Genomic DNA, 24,321 nt, shown 5'->3' with positions numbered 1-24,321 from the left:
GGGAGAAGAGACTGGAGCCATTTTGGTCAACAGTGATGCTTTCTGGTAAGTTTATTAGGAAAGGAATGCCTATTATGTTTTTCATTTTAAATAGATAAATAAATAAATAAATAAAAACCCAGTAACAGTAAACCAATGGGAAACACCTCGTAGCGTGATATATTTCCAAGGGGCCTATTAAAAATATGCCACTGGTGTAATTATAATTTTCTCTAAGAATTCATATCTGACAATTGATTTTTTTATTCAACTAGGATTCCCAGTGATCTATCTGCTATTTTTCTATAAAAGTGCTAATAATGTAAATTTAACATATTGCTCAGAGCATAATTGTAGAATCCATTTAAATTTGGTCTTTAAAAGTGCTTAAATTATAAGAAGCTGTGTTGTCCTGGAGCTTAAGCCAAACCATTCAAATGACTTGAGAAGACATCATTGAATTCATAAATGTATGCTTTGAATTTTACTCAAATTGCCTAATGGGTAGATACGCATGCATTCGTATTGAGAAACTTAATTATACAATTATCCTATCCTTAATGAATTTTTCTTCTGCCAACTTGATAATAAGAGCAAATGAAAGGCCCGATCTCATCAATTGTACATCCCTTTGCAAAGTGTCATTCCCACAGAAATCAAGAGGATTTAATGGGGAAGGGGGGTAGGCACGGTGTGGGGAGGAGAGAGTGAGGGCTTCATTAACGCCTCCAGGAAAGCTCACCTTTCTGAGAGAGTAGATCTCACACTACCCGTTCTCATGAGCAGGCTCTGAACCTCGTGAGTGCCTGTGGTCAGTCCAGACAGGGAGCCATGATGGCTGAGGGGGAGGTCAATGGACTCAGAGCTCGTATGGAGGCTAGTCATGGACTGGTAGCTCGGAGTGTCCTTGCTGCCAGCAGAGGAACTGCTCAGATTGGCAGCCCACACGAGACCACCTGACGTGAAAGAGTGAACCGATGCTGGGCTGGAAGCCAACGAGTGACTTAAGCTTATAACATCTGTAGTTAAGTCTGAGGGTTTATTGAAGAGAGGGCTGCTGCTGCCACTTAGCCCACCAGCGCTGCCCATGCTGCCCGTACCAGACGACGGTGATTCCAGACTGCCTTGGCGCGCTAAGGTGGTACTAGGACTGGGCATTACTGAGGAGGATTTCACACCCTCAGTATTAGGTGCAGAGGCAGATTTGCCACCTGCCTTGGCACCAAACAACCTAAAAGAAAAACAAATAACAACTTCAGTTGTTCCAAGAAACTAATATCCACATTTAATATTTAGGGTTCAGTACACAGAGCCAAGTGTGCTTTGGTGTACCCAGCTACCAAGCACTTCCTGTCTCTATGTTAATGAACTTTATAAGCTTGAACTTTTTAATCTACAGCTAAAAATCTCTCATATCACCATAAGGGTAAATTGGTACTGGGCTGCCACTCAGGGAGTGGAGGAAGTGGGCAGAACAAAAGTAAATCAAGCATGAAAATCCCTGGCTTTCACAATTTAAGTGATCATGAGACTCTTTCATGAAAATTAAGTAGTTTGACTGTCCTTGCTGTTACCTATTTACAGAACCATTATAATGAAACAACTTCTACGCATTCGATATGTAACAAATATATATATATTTTTTTCCTTTTAGCATTTCATTTAAAAGCTAATGCAAGGTTTGGGAGGATATATTGCATATCTGGTGGCCTGAGTGACTGTCAGAGAGTAGTTAGTTAGAAATGACATGGAAATTACCAGCAACATGTCGGTTTGTATTTTCCCCAAGAAAGGCCAGAGTGTTTTCTGTCAGTTGCCAGTACTACTCAAATACATATTTCTATTAGTGATTTAAAATATACTTGGTGCTGCTAGGAGTTGGAGCTTAGTTCAGAAAACATTTTAGTTTTGTAAATGAAGATGATATAATCAAATTTATGTAAATATGGAAATAAAGTGAATGAAGTAATGGCATCATGATTACTAATTAAGTTGCAATGAGATCCATATTTCCTATAGTGAGATTTTTATGACGAATATGAGAAATTGTTTCATAGGTAATGGGCCACTGGAGGGCACTATTGACTTTTACTTAAGCAACAGAAACTCTCACTACAAGTCGTAGTTTATTCCTTCCAATGAGAATCAAGTTTCGAAAAGCCGGTTCTTTAGGATTAATATTTCTACTGAGGAATATACCCTCCAGGTTTTTCAAACAATCATGTATCTGAGATTACTTGAAATGTAAAAGTAAATGTTTTAAGACCCTTTATTTCCCAGAAATCAATGTTCTTGGTTTAGTCTGTATAAGAAAAACAAACTTTAAAAATACTTAACATGTAATGGACTATAAGTCACACACTACCATTGCATAGATGAAATGACCTAGAGAGGTTTAACTATTTGTCCCAAGTCTTTAACTATATCTATTTTCCTGTCACTTAAAACATATTTGTATTTAAAAAAAAAATAGTGATATTTTGGAGCAGAACTCCACATATTCAATACTAAAGACAGTCCCAGAGCAGAAACCAAGTCATGCTTCTTACCAAAATCATGTGAAAGAAAGATGATAAAGAGTTAGAAAACCTAGCCCATTCCTTAGTTGTTTTCAAATTCTGTCAATCATATCATACCTTGATTTTTATTAATAGGTCACGATTACGGTACTGAATAAATCTGTGCAGTGTAATCTGTTACAAGGAACACAACTTCATCTACATTCATGATCATCAACTCATTAAGAGTCAGCAAGATAATAAACATTGGAAATGAATACCAATAGTCATAAAGATCCATTTTGTTTGGTTTTATTTTTAAATGTAGGAAGAAGAGATGGAAATTTATGGAAATTTACAAGCTACTACTTTATTTTTTCACTATCCCTAGGTATTGCTATCTGCTTTTAAGTCTCTTATAAATACTGTTTGCATTGCTAATATTACAACAATAGTTAAACTGGAAAGTTTGAGCATTTCCAAATATGAGCACCATTTTTTTTTGCTAGCTATTTATATGATCTGCTATTTTTTTGCTAGCTATTTATAAAACTCACTGTACTCAGAAAGTGAATAACAGATTCTATGATATATGTATCTTAGAATGTATATGTATCCTAAGACATAGCATTTTGTATTTTCCCAGCATCATTTTACATATTCTTACCTTCTAAATGTAGGTGAGGCAATGTCAGGGTACTTGGATCCTGGCTGCCTGAGCCCTTGTGTTCCACAGGCACTGGCAGAGGTGGGGCTGGATTTGGGGGAACCTGACAAAGAAACGCTCTCTGAATCTGAGACTGCTACTTTTTCCTTTTCTTTGTCTGTTTGGTTGACAGTGACGGGACTCGAGCGCCCTGACCCAATCTTAGTGGGCTCTCTCAGTTTCGAGGTGGTGGCACCAGCTGACTTGCTGCTGACGTTGGAATCAATACTGCTGGTACTGGCTGTGGCCACTTTTTGCCACTGGTACTGGATTTTGAAGGGCGGGGCAAGCTGCGGTACTGTAGGGAGGTCTTTGAACTAACATGTAGCACGTCGTCCTGATTCTGTGAACCATCCAAACTGGTTTTTCTCCCAGCATTTGACTTCCCACCAATGGCAGCAGATTTGGGAATTTTACCCAGCGTTGCTGATCCACTTGTTATGGTCGCTCCACTGCTTGTGATTATAGTAGATGACCCTACTCCACTTGGTTTCTTAAATCCAAAGGAGCTGGTGGCAGTTGATCTTCCAATGCCTGAGGGGGGCTTTTTCCCCTCATCTCCGCTGCTTTTCCCTGCATCTGAAGGAGACCTCTGCAGAGACGATCCTTTCAGGGGAGTTTTCCCTTTCTCCGAAGCTTTGGCATCATCTGTTTTCCCTAATTAATGAGAAATGCACGAATTTATTTGCCTGTTCATTTTTAATTCATAATAATATTTCGTTAAACAATGTGTCAAATGTGAATACATCTTTATATGACTTTAGTATCTAAATATTTATTGTTTTAGATCTAAATAGGCATGCACTCTAATATATTGAGTAAAAGGTACCAAAATATGACTGTTAGAGATATGCGATGAGAGATCAAGGAGGTAAATGAAAACATAATTTTGCTATTTATTATTATTTTATATCTTATAACTTTCTTCCTTTATAAGGATAGCACTTGATCTTATCAAGCTAAGTACTAGAAAAAGAATTCATTTGAATATCTGTGAGATAATTATTTTTGAATACCCTGTTACATCGCTCCTTCAGATGGCACTATTTAAAATTAGGCACTATTTAAAAAATGGGGAGAGAGTCTCAAGAAAAATAATGATGGTGCAATTTGGTAGAATTCTCTCACAAATTCTAATTCAAAAATGATGTTTCAAATCTATAGCATTCTAACTGATTAGATTGGTGTAATTGATCTCATCTCTCAGAGTTGGTAGTGAAACTTAATGTAAATATTCCAAACTTTTGTAAGGAAGTCAGAACGAAAGCAATCTTATTTTCATTAAGCAGGCTTATTTTATTTCCACGTTATCAGAAATGACTATGGCAAAATAAAGACACTCAATAGCCCCCAAATTCTGTCAGTGCTTTCTAGAGAATGCCTAGATTATTATATTCATGTGGACTTATACGGTAAAGTGTGTGAAATTTACATATAAAAAGTATTTAACTATATGAAGAAGAATAGGATTTAATGAAAAGAGAAAGCTATTATTAAAGAGAATAAAGATTACATGGAAACAATAAATGAAAATACTTTTGAGTAGCAACTGCCAATAGACGAGCCTACCGGGGGTCTTGAGTGCACTTGTTCCAGCTTTCTGCCTAGGTGGTGCCCCTCCCTGGGCAGTCATGCCTCTTCTCCAAGAACCTGTCTGTGAAACTGACAGGGAGGCCTTCTGCCCCGCCTTCTCAGGGTCTTCGGGAAGTCCCGAGGTAACACCTTTCCACCTGCCACCACCATCCCCATGGCTGTCAAAGTCCTCTTCTGTTTTTTTCAGCTCCTCAGTACTATCCCACGTGTCATCTGTTGTAGAACGTTTCTCTGAATCTGTCTTCAGCTATGAAGAAAATGTTACAGAAAAACTTTGTGTAGAAAAATCTATGAAGTATGAATAAGGCACTGAGATGTATTTTCAGTTAAACGGTAAAAAGAAAAGAGCGCTAATTTATATTTCAAAAGAATTCCAAAGACTTCCATTTTTACCTATGTCCTCATTTAAGTTTCATTAATTTTAGCCATATAATTCTCACTTGTACATATTAGAGAATGTCAGAATAAATATGTGCAGAAAACTCCAATTAAACACTTCAGAGAGGAAGGAATTTTCTGTCAAATCTAACAAGGAAAAGTGAGACAAGATAAAACTTAATTATCCGATATCTACTCTTGATTTACCATCCTCAAGAGATCCAGTAATTTATTTCAAAGATAAATATAAACTTAACCAAGAACGATCCAAAATTAGACTAATAAAATAATTTTTAGATTTTAAACAAATATATCAATATTATAAAAAGAGATATGCAATGTAAGTCTTTCTGGGTTAGATTGTAATTAATAGAAAAAATATATATACACAAAGCTGCTTCAGTGTATGCAATTATTTCAGATTAAGAGCTTGTGCTACATTTAAATCTAAAATAAAATAATTTGGGGAGAAAACTGGCAGAAGCACTGGAAAAAGAGAGAAGGCAATTCTCACCTGAGTGCTCTTCCTGGAAGGGACGGTGATGTTGGAGTAAGAGCTGACTGAGGATGTGGTATTCAAGTCGTCAGTGCTGATGTTATCGAGGGTGTCGCTGAGACCACTGCTCACTGAACTGCTGTCATCCCAGCTAAAGGCAAGACATGCAGCAGCAGTGAACTCCACATAAGATGCACAAATGCAAGTCATCTCATTTCCATGTAATATTTGTCATGTTTTGAGAAGACAATCTTTTAATCTCATGAAAAATTACTCACTTTCCATTTTTGGAAAATTATAGTAATAAGAAATGAATGCAGACCTGAGAATAACCTTATCTGACATTTGCAAAGAACTAGCATCTGGATCAGATCAAAGTTCTAAGGAATGTTTATAAAATGAATAAAAACACTGCTACAATACTGCATGGTATCAGGAAAGGAAACATTACTGATGCCTTTTTTTTTTCCCTGAAAAGTAAGTAGGAGTCACATAGCATCTAAAGTTTCATCCTTTTTCCTAAATATATTTTAAAAAATCACCAAAACAAAAACAAAACAAACAAAAAACCGTGCCTTAGTGAGGAACCAGAAAGTCATCCTTCATTCTCTCTCCTACCTTAATAACTACTTCTATTCATTTACCAAATCTTGAACATTAAGATTCATTCTGTCATATTATCCCTCCTGTCATACCTCACGATTTCTGGTGAGGACAATAAATAATCACCACTTATCTGATCTTCCTGCCTTTGGTCTTTCTTAATACAACGTCATCTGCAAAACTTGGGTCAATGATCGAAAATTCACATCTGGCCATGTCACTCCCCTCCTTAACACTCTTCCAAGATTTCTCTTTATCAAAGCAGTAGATTCCAAACTAGTATGCACCTGCCCCACAGGAGCACACAGCAAATCCACTGGGGTATAAAAAAAATCTGAAATTCTACAGATATTTGCTTTTGATCTAAAGAAGAAGAAATAAAATATGCCAATATATTAATATTCATGCATAAGCTAACATGGGCCCTCCCACTTGGTCAATGTGTCAGATGATGCAGAAGTAAAGTAGGATGAGCAGGGTAGCCTGAAGGAGAATGAGAATGGGAGCTCCACAGTGCAAAGTGGTTACCAGTCTACTGTGATGTACTGCTGCTTACCTATGCTCTATTAAACGAATTCATGAACACTGGACACAGATATTAGATACTGACAAAGGGCTAAGTCTCAAAAAAATGGATAAGTAGCTTAAAAAACCTTCTGCAAATAATCCTTGGGTTGATGAGAATATCCATAATGAAAGCATAAGCAAACATAAAGGAATGGTGAACTGATACTTTTCCCACTCTGGTATATATAGTTTATGAGTCACTTCATAAATTCAAAATAATAGTGATGTATTGAGATCACATATGAAACCAACTAGAAAAGTAATTATCAAGCAGAATATTTGAAATTTGAATTTATAGTGAATATTGTTAATGTGATCCCTTTCTATGTATGTATTTTGATTGAGATATTAGGTACTGATAGAATGAAGTATCATGATTAGCAATAATTTCATTTCAATAATTTCCCACATTATGATTTCTTCCTTCCCATGGCAGACTACAAAAAACTCACTTTTCCATTCTGCTTTATAGATAGATATAGCATGTAACAAAAGGCTGGTCTATCATATGTACACACAGACTCACACATGAGAAAAACACTCTTCTGGCAAAGACAGAAGCAGTCATTCAATTCTTCTCTATTAGCTCTGGAAGTTATTTGGTCTTCAGGTCTAAGTGTCAGAGGTGCCCAGTGGAGGAAGCAGTGATGTCCTGTGGCTATGGTTAGTTAAGACCCTGCAAAAGCCTTCCTCTCTAATCATACCAAAAAATTCAGAAAGCCTTCTGATATCCTCTAATTCCTTAAATTAGCCAATGTAGATTCTATAGTTTGCAAATAAGAATCTCAATTTATACATTCATAATTTAAAAATTATTATTCCTTCTTTACCATATCTTTAAATTTTTTCATATTTATACATGCTGTATAATGCATATACTAACTTCTCACAGGAATGCACATATATTAATTTTATAAATATATATCTCTATATACACATTTTAGTGACTATAGTTTAAAGCAAAGTTCAGGCTCCTTAAAAAGACATCACTTTCCATTATGTGGCCCTAAACTACCTCTCCAGCTTAAACTCTACATGCCCTGCCTCACATTCTGCACTTGGACTTAGAACTGCTTTCAGTTCTCATCATCATGTTGTTTCCAACCTCTGCCTTTGATCGAGCTACTCCTCTGCCTATCTGATTCACCAATACTTACCTTTATAATGCACCTTTTAAGAAGCCTCTTTCACTCTCTGCTGTCAGGATGAATTAGGTAGCTCTCCTTTGCACTGCCATAGTACTACGTACAGACTTACAAGACTAGATTTAGCATTGTTTAGTAAATCTATAAATATAGGTCTAAATCGGCCATTAGTCTGTGATTTTTCTGAGAACAGAGAGTGTGGTTTTTATTTGAATTTCTACTATTTAGGACAATGGCTAACACAAATGTTGAAAAAAAGTCTGTTATTAAGAGAAAGGCAGTTATGGAGGTTAATATCTCACACTTACATAAAATAAATTTTAAAGAAATACCTAGCATAATATATTCTATATTCAAAGAATAAAATTAAATAAAAAGGTAAAATTTCAAATGAATATTTTAAAAGTGACTCTTCCCCTGGCAAGGAGATAGACATCAATATTTCTAATAACAGCTCCTATCATTGTAAATTCTAGCATCAATAACTAAAGTTAAATGCAACAACCCTTATTGGAATCATAACAACCACTTATGTACCGCTTTAAAAGCACTTAAAGGCTTGAGTAAACACAATACCTTTGTGGTTAAATGATAAAAAGGATTCCAAAATAAGTTATAATGTTTCAGTCTCTCAAATAGAAAAATAATTATAATATATCTAAAAAATCTAATGATATAGACATAAAGAACAAACTGCCAAATTTAGCTTAGTGTAATGGAAAGAACTATGAATTCATAAAATGAAAGTATTCCATTGGAGCCTTTTTCAGAGGTGCACAGTTAGTATGTTCACTTAAACTTGCCATTCTGACTTTCCTGTCTCACAGGTTTGTGTGGAAAGCAAATGAATCACTTACATGAGTAATTTTATAATACCTTACATTTTCTCATCTTCTCCAACTGCTTTACCTCTAAGATCTAAAATTCTTCAATCTCACTTTTTGGTCACAATCTTCTATACTTTCAGTACTCTAAAATCATATCTAGTTTATAGTTACTTTTAATTATTTATTTTAAGTCTTGTGTGTTTTATTGCACTGAACTTTTTAGCAAATAATCCAGGATCCAAAGATACTGAAGGAAAAGAATCGCTAAAATGATAGTCTAACAGGTATTATATTCTAGTTCTTCCTATTCTAATAGTCTTCCATATCTGTCATGATTTGATAGTAAATAAATATATTTTTTATCCATTCTCATTTTGGAAAATGAGAAGAAAGTCAACAAATTATAATGACTAATATAATATTATATATAACAGGTATTATATTCTAGTTCTTCCTATTCTAATAGTCTTCCATATCTGTCATGATTTGATAGTAAATAAATATATTTTTTATCCATTCTCATTTTGGAAAATGAGAAGAAAGTCAACAAATTATAATGACTAATATAATATTATATATCTTATTATATATTAAAACTAATTATAATGACTGAATGCATATAGGCTTAAGTTTTCTAACCTAAGGTGATTTCTCGGGGCTACTTAGAAATTTTGTTTTATCTAAAAGCAATTTTCTTCAAATTCCAAAGGTGTAGTGTTATTTCTCTCCTCTTTTTCTGGATTCCAGGAGCTTCCTTTTAATACTTCACTGAAATCGCTTTCACAAAACTCAGTGACATTCATGAATTGAATCCTTACTATGTGTCCTACTTTTCTAATATTATCTAATCCTCAAACAAATCTAGACAAGCATTATGAAGATAAAGAGGTTCCAGGATGCTAAATGACATACTGAAGATCCCATGATGAAGCTAGAATTTGAATACAGGAATTATGTCCCAAAGCTTGATTAGTACTATATTCGCCTGCCTCCCATCTTTTCACCTTCTCTCTTGAAATACACCAATGATGAGCCTTTACAGGCTCTTTGCAAACTTCACTGGAGTCCTCAGAATCCTTTACTTTTTCTTCTTCTTTGTGATTCCTTTGAATTCCTCGATGTTCAGGACTTAATCTTAACTCCCCCTAGACATTCTTCCTTGGCAATTTCCTAGTCCTCCACAATTTCAATACTACCTCTACGATCATGCCACTGAAATTCACATCCCTAAGCCAGATTTCTTTCCTGACCACAATATCAGCATTTCCAGCTTTCTACTGAACAGTTTCTCAAGGATATCCTATCAGCTTCTCAAATTCACTCTGCCTAGAGTATATCATTTCTTTTTAAAAATTCTTCTCCCTTTCAGCTATGTACATTACCTGTTAATTCTTTTGCCATAAAATACTAATGTTATTACTCTTCTTCTCTTTCTTAGCTTCATTCTTAGATAAGTTTTCTCTAGTCTTTGAATCTCCATATCAGCTATAGGTAACATGACCACCCCTTTATTCTACATCTGGACGATACATACATGTCCCTCCTTCTGTAAAAGCTGTTAGTAAGTATCTGATCTTATTTATTAAGTGACAAATAAATTATAGTTCCTTTCCTTGAAGAACTCAGTCTTTACTGAGGACAAAAATTTAAACAATTATTATAATATAAAATGATACATGTTGTAATAGAGCTGAGTCTTAAATATATGGCAGAATGGAACTACTATAACTTATTTGAAGAGTTAAAAAAATTTCTTCGTGATAGGGACATTGTGGAGTAATCAATCACATGAAGTCTATATTAATCACTGTATTGTAGCATATCTCACCTGTTACAATCATTTTTATGTGTACTTTTCTATCTCTTGGTCATAATCTGAATTACCTGAAGTCGGGGACTGTGTTTTAGTGTTTTATTTATCTTTATATACCTAAGATATAACATGGTGTCTTCAGTTGAATAAATGACTATTAGATGTTTATAAATGAATGAATCAATTTTATTTTAGAAAATACTGCAACTTTCCAGTAATGTTAACTTGGATTTTAGCTAATAAATGTAGATTTTGAGAAAAAAATTGTTCAACATATTTCTTTACTAAGTAATCTTAATGGAATAAATTTTGATTAATGACATTATTTTCCTAAAGTCCTGTGATTTTGATATTCATCTGTGATTTCTCAGATACCATAATTCTCCCTAGCCAGGAAGCAATTAATCTTGTTTATTATGACATATTTAATTAAGCTTCATAGAACATAGGTTTTTACTGAAAAGAAAAAGATAATTTACTCACATAATTAGCTCTGAGTAGTAGGTCTCAAACCTCATCAATATATTTCTGCCATCCTTTTATTTTTAATGCTGTTAAGATGTGCTGAGAATACTTCACTATATTCTTTATAAAAGGGCAACTCTTCTCCAAGTTACAGATCTACGACTCTACTAATTTTTTTCCTCAAAAATCTAGGACAGCCCAATAAATTACAAAGCTGTGTATCTTATCCACATAGCTTGCATTTACACATTGGGTTGTTTCCAGTTTTGAAATACTATGAAAAAAGCTGTTAAGGACATTTACATATATCTATTTACATGACATTTTAGAAAAGGTAAAGCTATAGATATGTAGAACAGATCAGTAATTGCTAATAGTTAAGAGTATGGGAAGATTTGTGGTGGCTATTGCGTCACCAGAGTACATAAAAACTCATATTTGTAGAAAAGTTAAAAAAAATACTGTATGTAAAGTTTAAAAAACAGCCAATTAACCTGTTGGAAATTTACAATTTGGGTATACATTAGATTAGCAACTATTCTAAGAAGAAAATGATAGTTTTGGCATGCCTTTTACTATTTACATTTTTAATGCTCAATAACTCAGTGGGGTCAGAGATTTATTTCATTTATCTGAGAGTGAATTTATAGCTCTGATGCCTATGTCCACCTCTAGATCCACACTTAAAAGAAACCTGCCTGAAAACAAATGTGTAATATATTCAAGGTCTTTTTTCCTTTCTGCTTTTTATGATGAGAAATCCTGAAATATTAACTAATTTAAAATAATTTTGCAGATTTAAAACTAATTCCAGAGGAAAATGCTAGTCCTGTTTGTAGGTGATTTTTCAACAAACCCCTGGGTTTTTTTTTGGTGTAGTAGCACTTCTCACAGCAGATATTCAATCAAGCTCTTTGGTTGACAGTTTATATTGCCAGGTCAACTGACCTATTTATACATGTACATTTAAAATATAGAGATTTTCTTTCAATCAATAACTAATTCCTATACTTCAGACATAATTTCTGATTTCTATAAAACACCTTTAGTCCTAACCTTTTAACAATCTACTTTTTTTGTTAGCTTGTTTTAATAAAAGTTAAAACAAGAAATAGCCATATAAAAAAGGCTTGTGTATCTTTCTGAACACTTTGATTATATATTGTATGGTTACTTAGAAAATATAACTGTGGATATTATAATATCTGTCAGTGTTCTTAGGCCATTGCTGTTAGGACACTGTGGAACAAGTTCCTGAGATATTCCTAGTGGTCCAATAGCATAATGTCCTTCCTCAGGGAACCAGCATGTCTTATTCCCTCTCTCATTATGATCCTTGTGATACCCACTCAATTCTTAATGCTGGTAGTAGTTGCCTAGTTGAACTCTATATCACCAACCATGGACAGATTAGTGTACGCTGATTTAGATTCCTGGATGATACTTCCACTTATGTCTCAGTCCCCTAGACATCACTTTGATTTATTGGACAGGCCTGGAACCTAAATCCTTCCCACACCATGTTCTCCTTCTGTATTCTAAATTAAAACTCATATAGCCTTGATTCCATTTTCAAGAACTTCAAGAATACAAAAAGTTGAAAAATGTTGAGTAAATTCAACATTTTTTATACATGATTTAAAGGCAAATTCTGGAGTCAAGTATGCCATTGGTAAGTAATGTAGATAATGGTAGATAATGTAACTAAAGTGTTCATTACAGTGCTGAGACCTGGGGACATTCAACAAATACATAGAATGATATACCAGATGTGTTTAGGTGCTCTCAGACACATATACCAATGTGAAGATTTCCATTTATTATACAAGAGTCTATTACAAAAATGGGTATTTTTTAGGTATAAGTGAGGTAGCAGAAACAAGAAAAATCTAGAGACTGGAAAAAGGGGTATAGTCTTCTAAAATTTCATTGCCATGCCAGAGCTCCAACGTCAAAAATTTTATGAGATAGACATACTGAGAAAAATAATCTTCCAATCTAAAAACTGAGAAACATAATAAATGATAAATTGTAAGTTCTAAGAATTTTACTAAATATTTTTACTATTATTAACAATTTTTTCATAAAAAGAAAAATAAATTAATCTTAGCTATCTATGAGATCATTTTGTAAAACTTCTGGATATGTTTCTTGTTTCTAAGGGAAAAGAAGATAACATTTGTATAACAAAATGAAGGCATCATTTAAAAAATAAAAACCCTATCGCATTCTAGGATAGCTTTGTATTCCATTTCTATTGTGTGTAGCAATTAATAATAAACATAAAATACATGTATCATTTAAAACGTTATTTAGAAAAAAATGACTTTTGCAATAATAAAAAAATACTGTGAATCAACAGTCTAGGCTTTGTGCTTTGGTAACAATATGTTAAATCAATGATTTTTCTACTCAAAACTAAATGAGCACAAAACAATTTAGACCCACACTGTATCCTTTTTTTTTTTTAATGAACAAATACAATATACCACTTGTCGAGTTTAAGCATTGCAACTACTGAAGTGTAAATTATGTATTACTTCAGGGTCATTGATAGAAACAATATAGTGTATTTCAACAAAGATTTATTCAGCATTTCCCTCAAAAAAATCCTTTCACTAAGAAAAAAACCAAAACATTAAAAGAGACTTTTGAATTGGAAGAAATTAAGTATATAAAACATCAATATGCTAAAAAATATTATGTTAAAATATTCCTTTCAATTTATAAAATGTGTATGATTTTTATTGTAGTTAAAAAGTCTTTTTTCTTCTACCTTCAATTATGTTTTATCCTGTCACTGCTCATTAATTGTACAATCTAGTGGAGTTTAAACTGGTTTAGAATCCAGTTGAAATATCATTTCCTCTACAAATCTTTACATGATTTTCAAGGAAACTTTAATTCTTCCACGTCTGTGTTTACTGTTAGTGTGCCTCCATTATACTGCATTGTATCTGCTTGCAAAACTGTTTAGGTTGCAGGATTGTAGTTGGGGGTAAGGAGAGTGGCTTCTTTCTCATAGTCTCAATGCCCAGGCTAGCATCCAGTCCATGACAATTTCTTAATGTTTGTGGAATAGCTGAATAAATGACAAATTAATGGAATGAACTGAGAGGAAAACCAATGAGAGGAACCTATGTTTGGGCGAACAAAAAACAGCCCCTTTCAGGAGATAATTTTAAATAGGCATTAAGTATTAAGGGTGTGGTTCTGGACAAAGATATGCTAATGGCCAACTTCTGCTTCTGTAATCTGCTTGCTTGTTTGATGTTAACTAGGGTGTGGTTAATCTGCTTGCTTGTTTGATGTTAAACAAGGTGTGGTTCTAGGTTTTATGAGCTGCCTTTTTTGGAAGCTCAGGGCTGATCTCCTCTAACTCTGCATGGTAGAGAGTCAGTCGCCGGCCGGATAATAAAGGCTCATAATTCATCTCAATTGACTCCCTGGGTCTTAGAATAGATCGTGCCACAACATTAAGTAGCAACTGAAAGGTGAAGAGAAGCCATTTGTGAAGGGGGTGGGGCAATCCAGGAAACGGAGATAGCAAGTGTAAAGACCCTAGTGGGACCAGCGCAGTAGGCAAAGGGAAAGTATAAATTCTGAGCTTGGAAAGGAAGGGAGGATAATCCTTGAAGAATCTTATAGACAATGTTAAGAAATGAAAGTTCCTTAGAAGTACAATAGAAATTCATCAAATAGTTTAAAGTAATGAAATGAAATAAACAGACATATGTTTTAAAATTTTTTTAGTATTATGAACATAGCAGAGGTAAGGAAGAGTGGAAGCGGGAAACTCAATAAAGTGGCTATTGAAACATTCTTCAGTTTTTGATAAGATTACAAGTAAATTAAAGAAAGCAGTTTCAAGATATATTTGGAGATAGAAATATTAATCTTGATAAACTGGCAATTCATGCAAACATAAGGTTAAAGTCTTTCCATTTCATTAGATTTAGTGTGTACAGAATGCTATATATTTATCCATAAAATATTTATAGAGGCTACTATTAATACCATGTGGGTTTTGAGTTAAAAGAATAATCAATAAACTCTATGCACTGACCTTTTCATTCCCTTTTCTCTACTCTAGAAAACAAATAATGAAGCTTTACATTTCCTGTTCTCCTGTGGCATCAGATAGGGTGAGATAAAAAATGGAATGCTCTTGTTCTTTATAAAGAAAACCCAGATAGATTTGGTTAAGTGTGATGAATAATGTTAGCTTGAAATGAATTAAGGCAGATTTTTAAGTTTTAATGATACCCGAAGCAGATGAGAAACATCTATTTTTGTTTTTTCATGATTACATAGGTTAAAATCACAAGCAAAATAATCTTATTAAAATTATTTTACTGGAACACATTATTGAAACAATGCTTATGGTTTTGCTAGTTTGTTTTAATGTTCATTTTCCTGATGCTGTTATATAGTTAAAATATGTACAAGTTTATTTAAAAATTTTCTTAGTGATAAGCTGAGGATATAACATATGGTACATGAAAGTTAACTTAGAATTTATTTGGTATCTTTATATCTTCTATTGATGTGAAAACTAATATGTGCTTATTATTGAAAACTAGGCAGTCCAGATATAGAGACAAAGTAAATCACCTGTAATCCCACTGAAAAGTAGCCACCATTAACATTTTAATGATTTCCATTTAATCATTTTCTGGATGTATTATACACACATATGCAAATTTACCTGGTTGAAATTTTGCTGATTAAAATATCTGTACCTTATTTCACTCCTCATATTACAGTATAATGATTTTTATTATCCTTAAAATTTCTTTGACATAATTATATCATATGAACTACTACTATATATTTAATCATTTCTGTTTTAGGAGATATGCAATATTTTACAATTTTCTTACTATTTTAAATAATGCTGCAATGAATACCTTTGTATATACACATTATATTTATGATTGTTCTCTTAGGATAAATTCCTAGAAAGAGAATTAGTGATTCACAGGATGTAAACATTTGAAACACTGCAGATACTGTATAACAATTGAGGAACACATCAGTTTATACTCCTACCAGCAGAGTGTTAATCATACAAAACCCTGGATTCTTTTAGGTGATATGTTTCCCTTCAGTAAATAAAAAATTTTGAAATGTAAAATAGTTGCTCATTGTAGTTTTAATTTACATCTATCAAATTATGTGAGATTAAATTTGATATAGATTTATTCGCTATTTTTATATCTATATAAATTGTCTATGTCATTTGTGTATTTTCCAGTGGAATTTAAATAATTTATTTATATTAGATTTTTACATGTTAAAAACTGTTTCGTATATTTTCCCACTCTATTTCTTGACCTTTACTTTTTATTCACAATATTTTTATGTATAGGGTTCAAAAATGTTTTAGCTAATTCTATTAATCTTTGATCCGTTCTTCTATATTATCTTCTGCCAGAAAATTCTGATATATAATTTGATTTCTCTTTTTTCCTTCTTCTTTTATATTCCATTTTTATGGTAAAGTGAGAAACTTTTTTCCAAACAGCTAGTGAATTCCTTAGATATTTACTGATAACGATTCCTTTTTATTTAATATTATGGTTCACTTCTTATGGTTTTTTAAATTATTATTTTATATTAGTTCCAGGTATACAGTACAATAGTTAGACATTTAATATAACTTATGAAGTGTTCCTCCCAATTACTCTAGCACTCATCTGGCCCTACACACAGCCATTACAATAATATTGACTATATTCCCTATGCTGTACTCTACATCCTTGTGACCATTTTGTAACTACAAATTTGTACCTCTTCATCCCTTCACCTTTTTTATCCAGCCCCCCACTGACCTCCCCTCTGGCAATCACCAGATTGTCCTCTGTATTTGAATCTGTTTTTGTTTAATTTGTTTCTTTTGTTCCTTAGATTTCTCATATAAGTGAAATCATGTGGTATTTATCTTTCTCTGTTTGACTTATTTCACTCAGCTTAACACCCTCTATGTCCATCCATGTCACTGCACATGGTAAGATTTCATTTTTTATGGCTGAGCAATATTCCACTGTATGTATGTACCACTTATTCTTTATTTGATTGTCTATCAATGGGCATTTAGGTTGCTTCCATGTCTTGGCTATTGTAAATAGTGCTGCTGTGAACACAGGGGTACATAGATCTTTATGAACTAGTGTTTTGGTTTTCTTTGGATAAATACCCAGAAGAGCAATTACTGAATCAAAAGGTAGTTCTATTTTTAACTTTTTGAGGAACTTCCAAACTGTTTTCCACAGTGACTGTCCCAATTTGCAATCCCACCAACAGTGTCCAAGGGTTCCATTTTCTCCACATCCTCACCAACACTTGTTTTTTGATTTGTTGATAATAGCCAATATGTTAGGTGTGAGGTAATATCTCATTGTGGTTTTAATTTGCATTTCTCTGATGATTAGTGACTGTGAGCATCTTTTCATGTCTATTGGCAATCTGTATTTTCTCTTTAGAGATCTACGTATTCAGGTCTTCTGCCCATTTTTTTAATTGGATTGTTTTTTGTTGTTGAGTTGTATGAGTTCTTTATAAATTTTGGAAATTAACCTCTTGTCATATGTATTACAGGCAAGTATCTTTTCCCATTCAATAAGTTGTCTTTTTTTTTTCATTTTATTTATGGTTTCCTTTGTTGTGTGAAAACTTTTTAGTTTGATGTAGTCTCATTGTTTATTTTTCCTTTTGTTTCCCTTGCCCAAGGAGATATATCAGAAAAAAAAAAATTACTAACAGCAATATCAGAGAGTTTACTGCCTATGTTTTCTTCTAGAAGTTTTATGGTTTCAGGTCTTACATTTAAATCTTTAATTCATTTTAGAGTTGATCCTTGCATATGGTGTAAGAGGTGGTCCAGTTTCAATTTTTGCATGTATCTTTCCAATTTTCCCAACGCCATTTGTTAAAGAGACTGTCTTTACCCCATTGTATATTCTCGCCTCCTTTGTCATAAATTAAATGACCATATAGGCATGGATTTATTTCTAGGCTCTCTACTCTGTTCCATTGATCTATGTGTCTAGTTTTATGCCAGTGCCACCAACTTTGTTCTTTCTCAAGATAGCCATGGCTATTTGGGGTTTTATATGGTTCCATATCAATTTTTGGATTATTTGTTCTAGTTCTGTGAAAAATGCCATTGATATTTTGATAGGGATTGCATTGAACCTATAGATTGCTTTGGGTAGTATGGCCATTTTAACGATGTTTATTATTCCTACCCATGAGCATGGTATATCCTTCTATTTATTTGTATCTTCTTTAATTTCTTTTTTCTAATTATAATTTTTGAAGAATGGGTCTTCTACCTCCTTGGTTAATTTCTCTTTTATTGTTTTTGATGAAATTGTAAATGGGATTGTTTTTGTAATTTCTCTTTCTGATAGTTCATCATTTGGAATATAAAAATGTTATCAGTCTCAATATGATACTATACTAATCATATTAATATTTTTTAATGATTATCAAATTTGTTCCTCTTACCTATATGTTAATTTTTGCAGTAATACCATGCTGTTCTCACTATTGTAGTGGTGTTTAGAAGGTGTTTTAAAAATAAAGACTACAACTTTAAAAATATATATTTAACTAAGAATTAAAGCCTTTTAAAAATCTCAAAATTATAGAAATTAGCTATTCCTCTAAAAAAATTACTGTGCATAGTTTTATTCACTTATTAGTGCGTGAAACATTTATTGAATTAGGTATCATCATGTCATATTCTGAGAATACAGAAATCAGTAAGATATTAGACACAACTTTTACTTTAATGTAAAAAATATGTAATTCTTACTTTTGAGAATTCACACATTTTTTTCACCATCTGAACATTTAGTTATAGGCATTTAACTTAATAAATAGCAATCACAAGTATTAATCGTCAAATAACTTATCTCCTGTCTCAAAAACCCACCTATATCACTTGGAATATTTTTGTCATTAGCTATTAATTTCAGAAGATTAGAAGTGCCCAGATCACTATAGTTTCAAGGTTTAGTGAAAAGAGAAACATGCAGGAATAAAAGCTTAGATAAAGCTCAATGCTTAGCTACAGATCTAACTGCAAATAACATTGAAAACAGAAATCTGTTCCATGTTATCTTGCTTGAAATAGCATAAAATTCAATAAAATATTTTTATTTTTATGAGAAAACATTAACAATGAAGAAATATTTTTGCCCAGAGATATATAAAACATGTTATATAAAAACATTCCAGATTCTTTCATTTTAAAACATTTGGAACACTGCTTTGGTAAAAAAAAAAAAAAAAGAAAGAAAGAAAGAAAAGAAAGAAAAACATGTTTCTTAAAAAGCCATTCCAGCAAGTGAATATCTCTAGAAGGGAGTGAAAGGGAAAGACAGCTCAGAATTAGCGAAATGTTTGCCAAGAAATTCACATCCCAGCACTGAAGAACAACAGATGGCAGCAGTAACAATGAAAATTTGTAGCAGATCCTGTCTGGCGCACTTTCAAAATGGCCATTTATATTTCCTATCACAAACAGCTAACTTCTGTCTCCTTGTATCGTATGCATGGATATAGTAGAGGAAAAACTGCAAGAATAACAGAGACAGGATTAAACCTGAAAAGCAAGGTTAAGAGGGATACAACACTAGCCATGTCTTAGTTTCTTGCTATTTCTCAGGCAGTCTTATTGCTTTTGTTCTGCCTAAACTATTTCTAAGTCTAAAATGTTGCCAGCTGCTCCCAGTCTACTGCCTTACTTCCCACACCCTGACCTCTATGTTCCTGAGCCCTGCTTCCATTTGATTTCTGTTTCCTTCCAGATGAAAATTTCAGTCCATAGATTTTTGTTGCTAAGTCCTGGATCAAAATATTTAACCAAATTTATCCTGCGTCCCACCCAGGAAGTGAGGCTTCAGAAAAATTGACGCTTCAAAGATGAGAAAGTTGTTGGTAAACAGACCATCTCTCACCTCAGGCAGAAAAAGTGGAGTCAAGGCACTCCCGCCACCCTCCACCCTCCACCCTCACCCCTGCAAAAAATAATAAATAAATAAACAAAAAATAAAAAAATAAAAAAGGAAAGAACAGAAGCAAGCAAGAGCGGTCACCGAGTCCTTATGCTGCGAAGAATTAGGGGATTCACAAGAGTTTAAAAGTTTCAGAACATAAACAAGAGAAAAGATGTGATATCCAAAAAAGACGCTGACAAATGGGGTAGTCTTTCATCTCAAACAGAGAGCATTTATATCACTAGAGCAGAAATCAATTCCTCAGGATTTGGTGAGAGCAAACAAAAGGGCCTGACAAAAAGAATGATGTAAAGATGTGGAGAAGAGAAATTCCTTTCTAGGTAATTTGGGACGCAGGTTATGATGTTATTTCTTGTTCCTCTGAAGAGAGGAGAACTGGGTTTTATTTTATAAGCTTGGGTGAAGTCAAATAATTGGTTGGGGCATGTCCTATGTGGTACTGATTCACAGCATTGACCTTGAGAATTATATCTATTTCCAAGTAGTGAATTTAATACCACCCAGTCTTAGCTTCAGGAATAAGATATGTGGAATAATCTTCTAGGGCTGAAATGAGTTAAAATGTTAGGATCAGAAAATGAATTTTATCAGTAGGGTTTATACCAAATCTACTCCATATCCTATATTCCACATGGGTTACTTCTAGGGCTATCGATGGCCTGTTTAGCAAGTGTCTTTATATATAGTTCCATGACAACATTGCTTTGAAAGCAGAGTGTTGTCTGGAAATCCACTACACAGTCATTTGGCTGTGTCTACTAGAGTAGTATACAACCTCGCAATCATACATGCCCATCCTGAGTACTACCATGGAAGTACCTGCCTATGACAAAAACCTAGACTTCTCCATTTTGCATAACCTCAACCTACATCTAGTTGGTCACCAAGCTCAGTCTGATATATCCCCTCCATTTGCAAATCTTCATCCCCAATGCCGATGTCTTAACTAATGATCTCACCACTTCCCAGTACACTATTGCTGTCTCCTTACTGTTGTCTTTGCCTCTGGTCTGGGTTTCCAATGCATTCTTCAAGGAGCCAGAATAAAATACCAAAAACTTAGCATGGCACAAGACTCTTTAAAGTCTGCTATTTGTGTTTTAGCCTAGTTTCCCATTGCTCCTCTACATATAATTATGTTGAGTATTTTGTACATTTTCAACGTTCTCTCAGTTTCATGAATTCATACATTCCTTACTGTATTTCTTTATATATGCATTCTTCCCAGATGATTGCATGTCCTCAATTAAATTGTCTCCCTTCTCAAAAACCTTCAAATACCTGAAGCTCTTGAAGAACCTTCTTCTATATTGTGAGTATCCAATTCAAATATTTGTAATCCTCATTGTACTTCTCTCACAAAATTGATATTGTTTATTTTATTTATATATGTTTTTCATTAAAATGTAATCTGCTAGAAAGTAGTTATGGACAGATTTCTGATTACATGTATAATAAATTTTGTAAACATGTACAAATATCATAGGTTATATTAACAGTAGGTTTATACAAGATTGGAAGATTTAATTCTCAGAAAGCTAAGAATTATAAACCTCCTAATATCTCTTTGTCTTTTAGATAAAAATCTCGGAAAAATAAAATGCAGCAATTGGATATTTTTTCATCTTCAAATGTTAACACATAAAAAACTGATTTGTGTCGAGAGAATTCAAATGAAGCAAGAGATGCATATTTTGCCATTCTTAAACCAAATTCTTTCCATTGATCTTCCTCTCTTTGTCAATAATTACTCCCTAGGTGATCTTATTGAGTCTCATTATAATGAATTGCAGCATCTTCAGTTCAGCCCTATGCGAAGTAGTTAGGTTTTATTGAGGGGCCAAAATACATGAAAGAAACATATCTCCAATACTAGAATCATTGCTCGTCTCACTCTACAAAAGACAAATGGAAAATAAGACTAAAAGAATCGCAAATATAACTCTCTCATCTGTGCTCATTCTGGGCCATGGCTCTTTGAGTAGAGTAGTGAAATGAATACCAAGAATGCATCAATTGTGTTGATGAATATATTCATTCATATTCTTTCTATGTCCTTTTCTCTCTCTTAGCCTTACTCTTCCTTTGAGATTTGAGTTTGAATTGATTGAGGAAGTTTATAGATGCTTGAAGAACTCACTTCCAGCAACTGGAATATCTTCTTATAGAACCTACCTCACTTGCAAGGCTCTCTGAAACTGTGATCTCATATACTGCGCTGTGCTCTTGATAAAGTAAATGCATAGTATGAAACACATCAATTATGCTCACTATCACATAATGTTTTTGAGGTTTTTTTTTTAAAGAATAAAAAATAGTATACATTTATAACAGTATATTCACCAAATGTTGTAATTATAGCCTCAAAAGATTAAATACTTTAGGATGTTCATAATGATATGACAGGGTTAATGTCATTCTAAGTTTAAATATACAATTTTCGATCATCTCAGTAATTGTTTGTATCTTATCAAACATAATTTTTTTTTTTGGTTTAGGGAATTATTTTCTCATTAAAATGTTACACTATTACATCTATCGAATCATTTTAATTAAAAATAAACAACCCATTACTTAACAATCTGGACATAATGTTAAACCTCAGGCATTTGAAATAATATTTTCCAGATTGCTTTTGGGATACAGGACAGATTTCCTAGCTGCATGTTAGATGGAAATTCTCACCTGACCTAACAAACAATTATCTATACAGTGTTTTGAGATGAACTCTTAAATGAAAGGGACCAGCATAAACACCTAATGCTCTGATTGTATTCACAATTAGTACTTAATAATTTATACTTAAATAAAATGGGAATAAAATTATTATTATTTTTAAGACTCATCTCAATAAACAACAGACTTTTGAATATGCTTTGGAATTAATACATCTCCTAATGTAAAAGCAAAGATAATTTTGGGTAGGAAATAATGTTTACTGGAAAAGAACGAGCTTGTCTATTTTTCTCCTTAATGCTTTCTTGTTTTGTTTTTGTTAATCACCAGAGTCTCTTCGTTTTGCCAAACTAAATCAGAGTGTTTATGTTCCCTAGTCCCTATAGTTTTCCCAGTGCTCTGAAAATTTCATACCACAGTCATGTGTATTTTATTTCCAAATATAATATTTGGATTTGTTGTATTTCTTCCATCACAACTTCACATACTATGAGATTTAAGATACTTTAAATTTCCTAATCAAATCTTAAAATGCCCCCACTGTTCTTTTATTCCATTCTTGATTAATGAGCACCTTCTATATTCCAGGCTCTGTAGTAATTGCTGATTACAAAAGAGTAAATAAAAATTAGATTTTTGTCCTCAATAAGCAAATAGAAAGCAGGAAAAGAGAGATGGGTAAACACTGGTAACTGAAAACCTGAATTTTAGCTAATTTTCAGTCAAATGACAGAAAAATAAGAATGCATTATGTAAAACCTATGTCTGAATTTGCTTGTTCCCACAAAAGGCAGTCACAGATTTAGGCACAGAAACTGTAAATAAAATATTATTGATAAATCATATTTATTGTTTAATGTTAAATAATTTCTTCCTTGGAAGATGGAATAAATGAAAGAAGATGAACAGAATAAAGTCCAGCTACATAGGATATGACCAATGAAAATTGTGGCAGGAAGTAGACATGACTTGGCAAGTTTCTCTGGGGGATTTGACCAACCAATCAGCTAATGTTTAATCAATATTTGAAAGCCAAACACATACTTTACTCTGTGCTATGTAACAGGGAGAAACAAAATGTCTGCATCTCCTTAGAATGAAATAGACTTAGAATTTGGTTTAAGGTACAAGTGAATATGAACAAAACAGCTTGGAAAATAACGAATACTTTCAAAAGATGAAATAAGTTTTTTCTGGTATTAGAAAAATATTACAATACCAAGAGTGAACATATGTTTAAAGATGCATTTATTTTATACACTACAATGCTTCATCAGTATAAGCCAACAATTTCACATGAGGATGACCTCTCCCTATCTCCGAGCTGCCCAGTTCACACAGGTACCAATTTACAATGTTACTTAAAATAGCCCTGAACTCGATTGTGAACTTTCCGCAAATTCAAAAACTGCTGCAAAAATCTAGGCCATGGGGAATCTATGTCCTGGTTTATCTTGTGCATTATTGTATTCCCTGTACTATGTATACAGCAGGTTTGGATACTGGCTTGAAGAATAATGAATGAATGCTGCAGAAAAATATTAGG

General features: G+C 33.2%; 1 protein-coding gene across 1 annotated transcript in view; it reads right to left on the bottom strand.

Annotated features, from left to right (window-relative positions):
• The window catches only part of NAV3 (neuron navigator 3), a 304,118-nt gene that overhangs the window by 77,709 nt on the left and 202,088 nt on the right, over nt 1-24,321 (bottom strand). The window contains 5 exon segments of the mRNA XM_006923778.2: nt 722-1,210; nt 3,145-3,433; nt 3,436-3,840; nt 4,753-5,023; nt 5,669-5,801. Coding sequence (XP_006923840.1) covers nt 722-1,210; nt 3,145-3,433; nt 3,436-3,840; nt 4,753-5,023; nt 5,669-5,801 — 1,587 coding nt within the window.

This window comes from Pteropus alecto, unplaced genomic scaffold (assembly GCF_000325575.1).
Source record: "Pteropus alecto unplaced genomic scaffold, ASM32557v1 scaffold76, whole genome shotgun sequence".
Classification (NCBI taxonomy): domain Eukaryota; kingdom Metazoa; phylum Chordata; class Mammalia; order Chiroptera; family Pteropodidae; genus Pteropus; species Pteropus alecto.
This window is presented reverse-complemented; position numbering and strand designations above follow the sequence as displayed.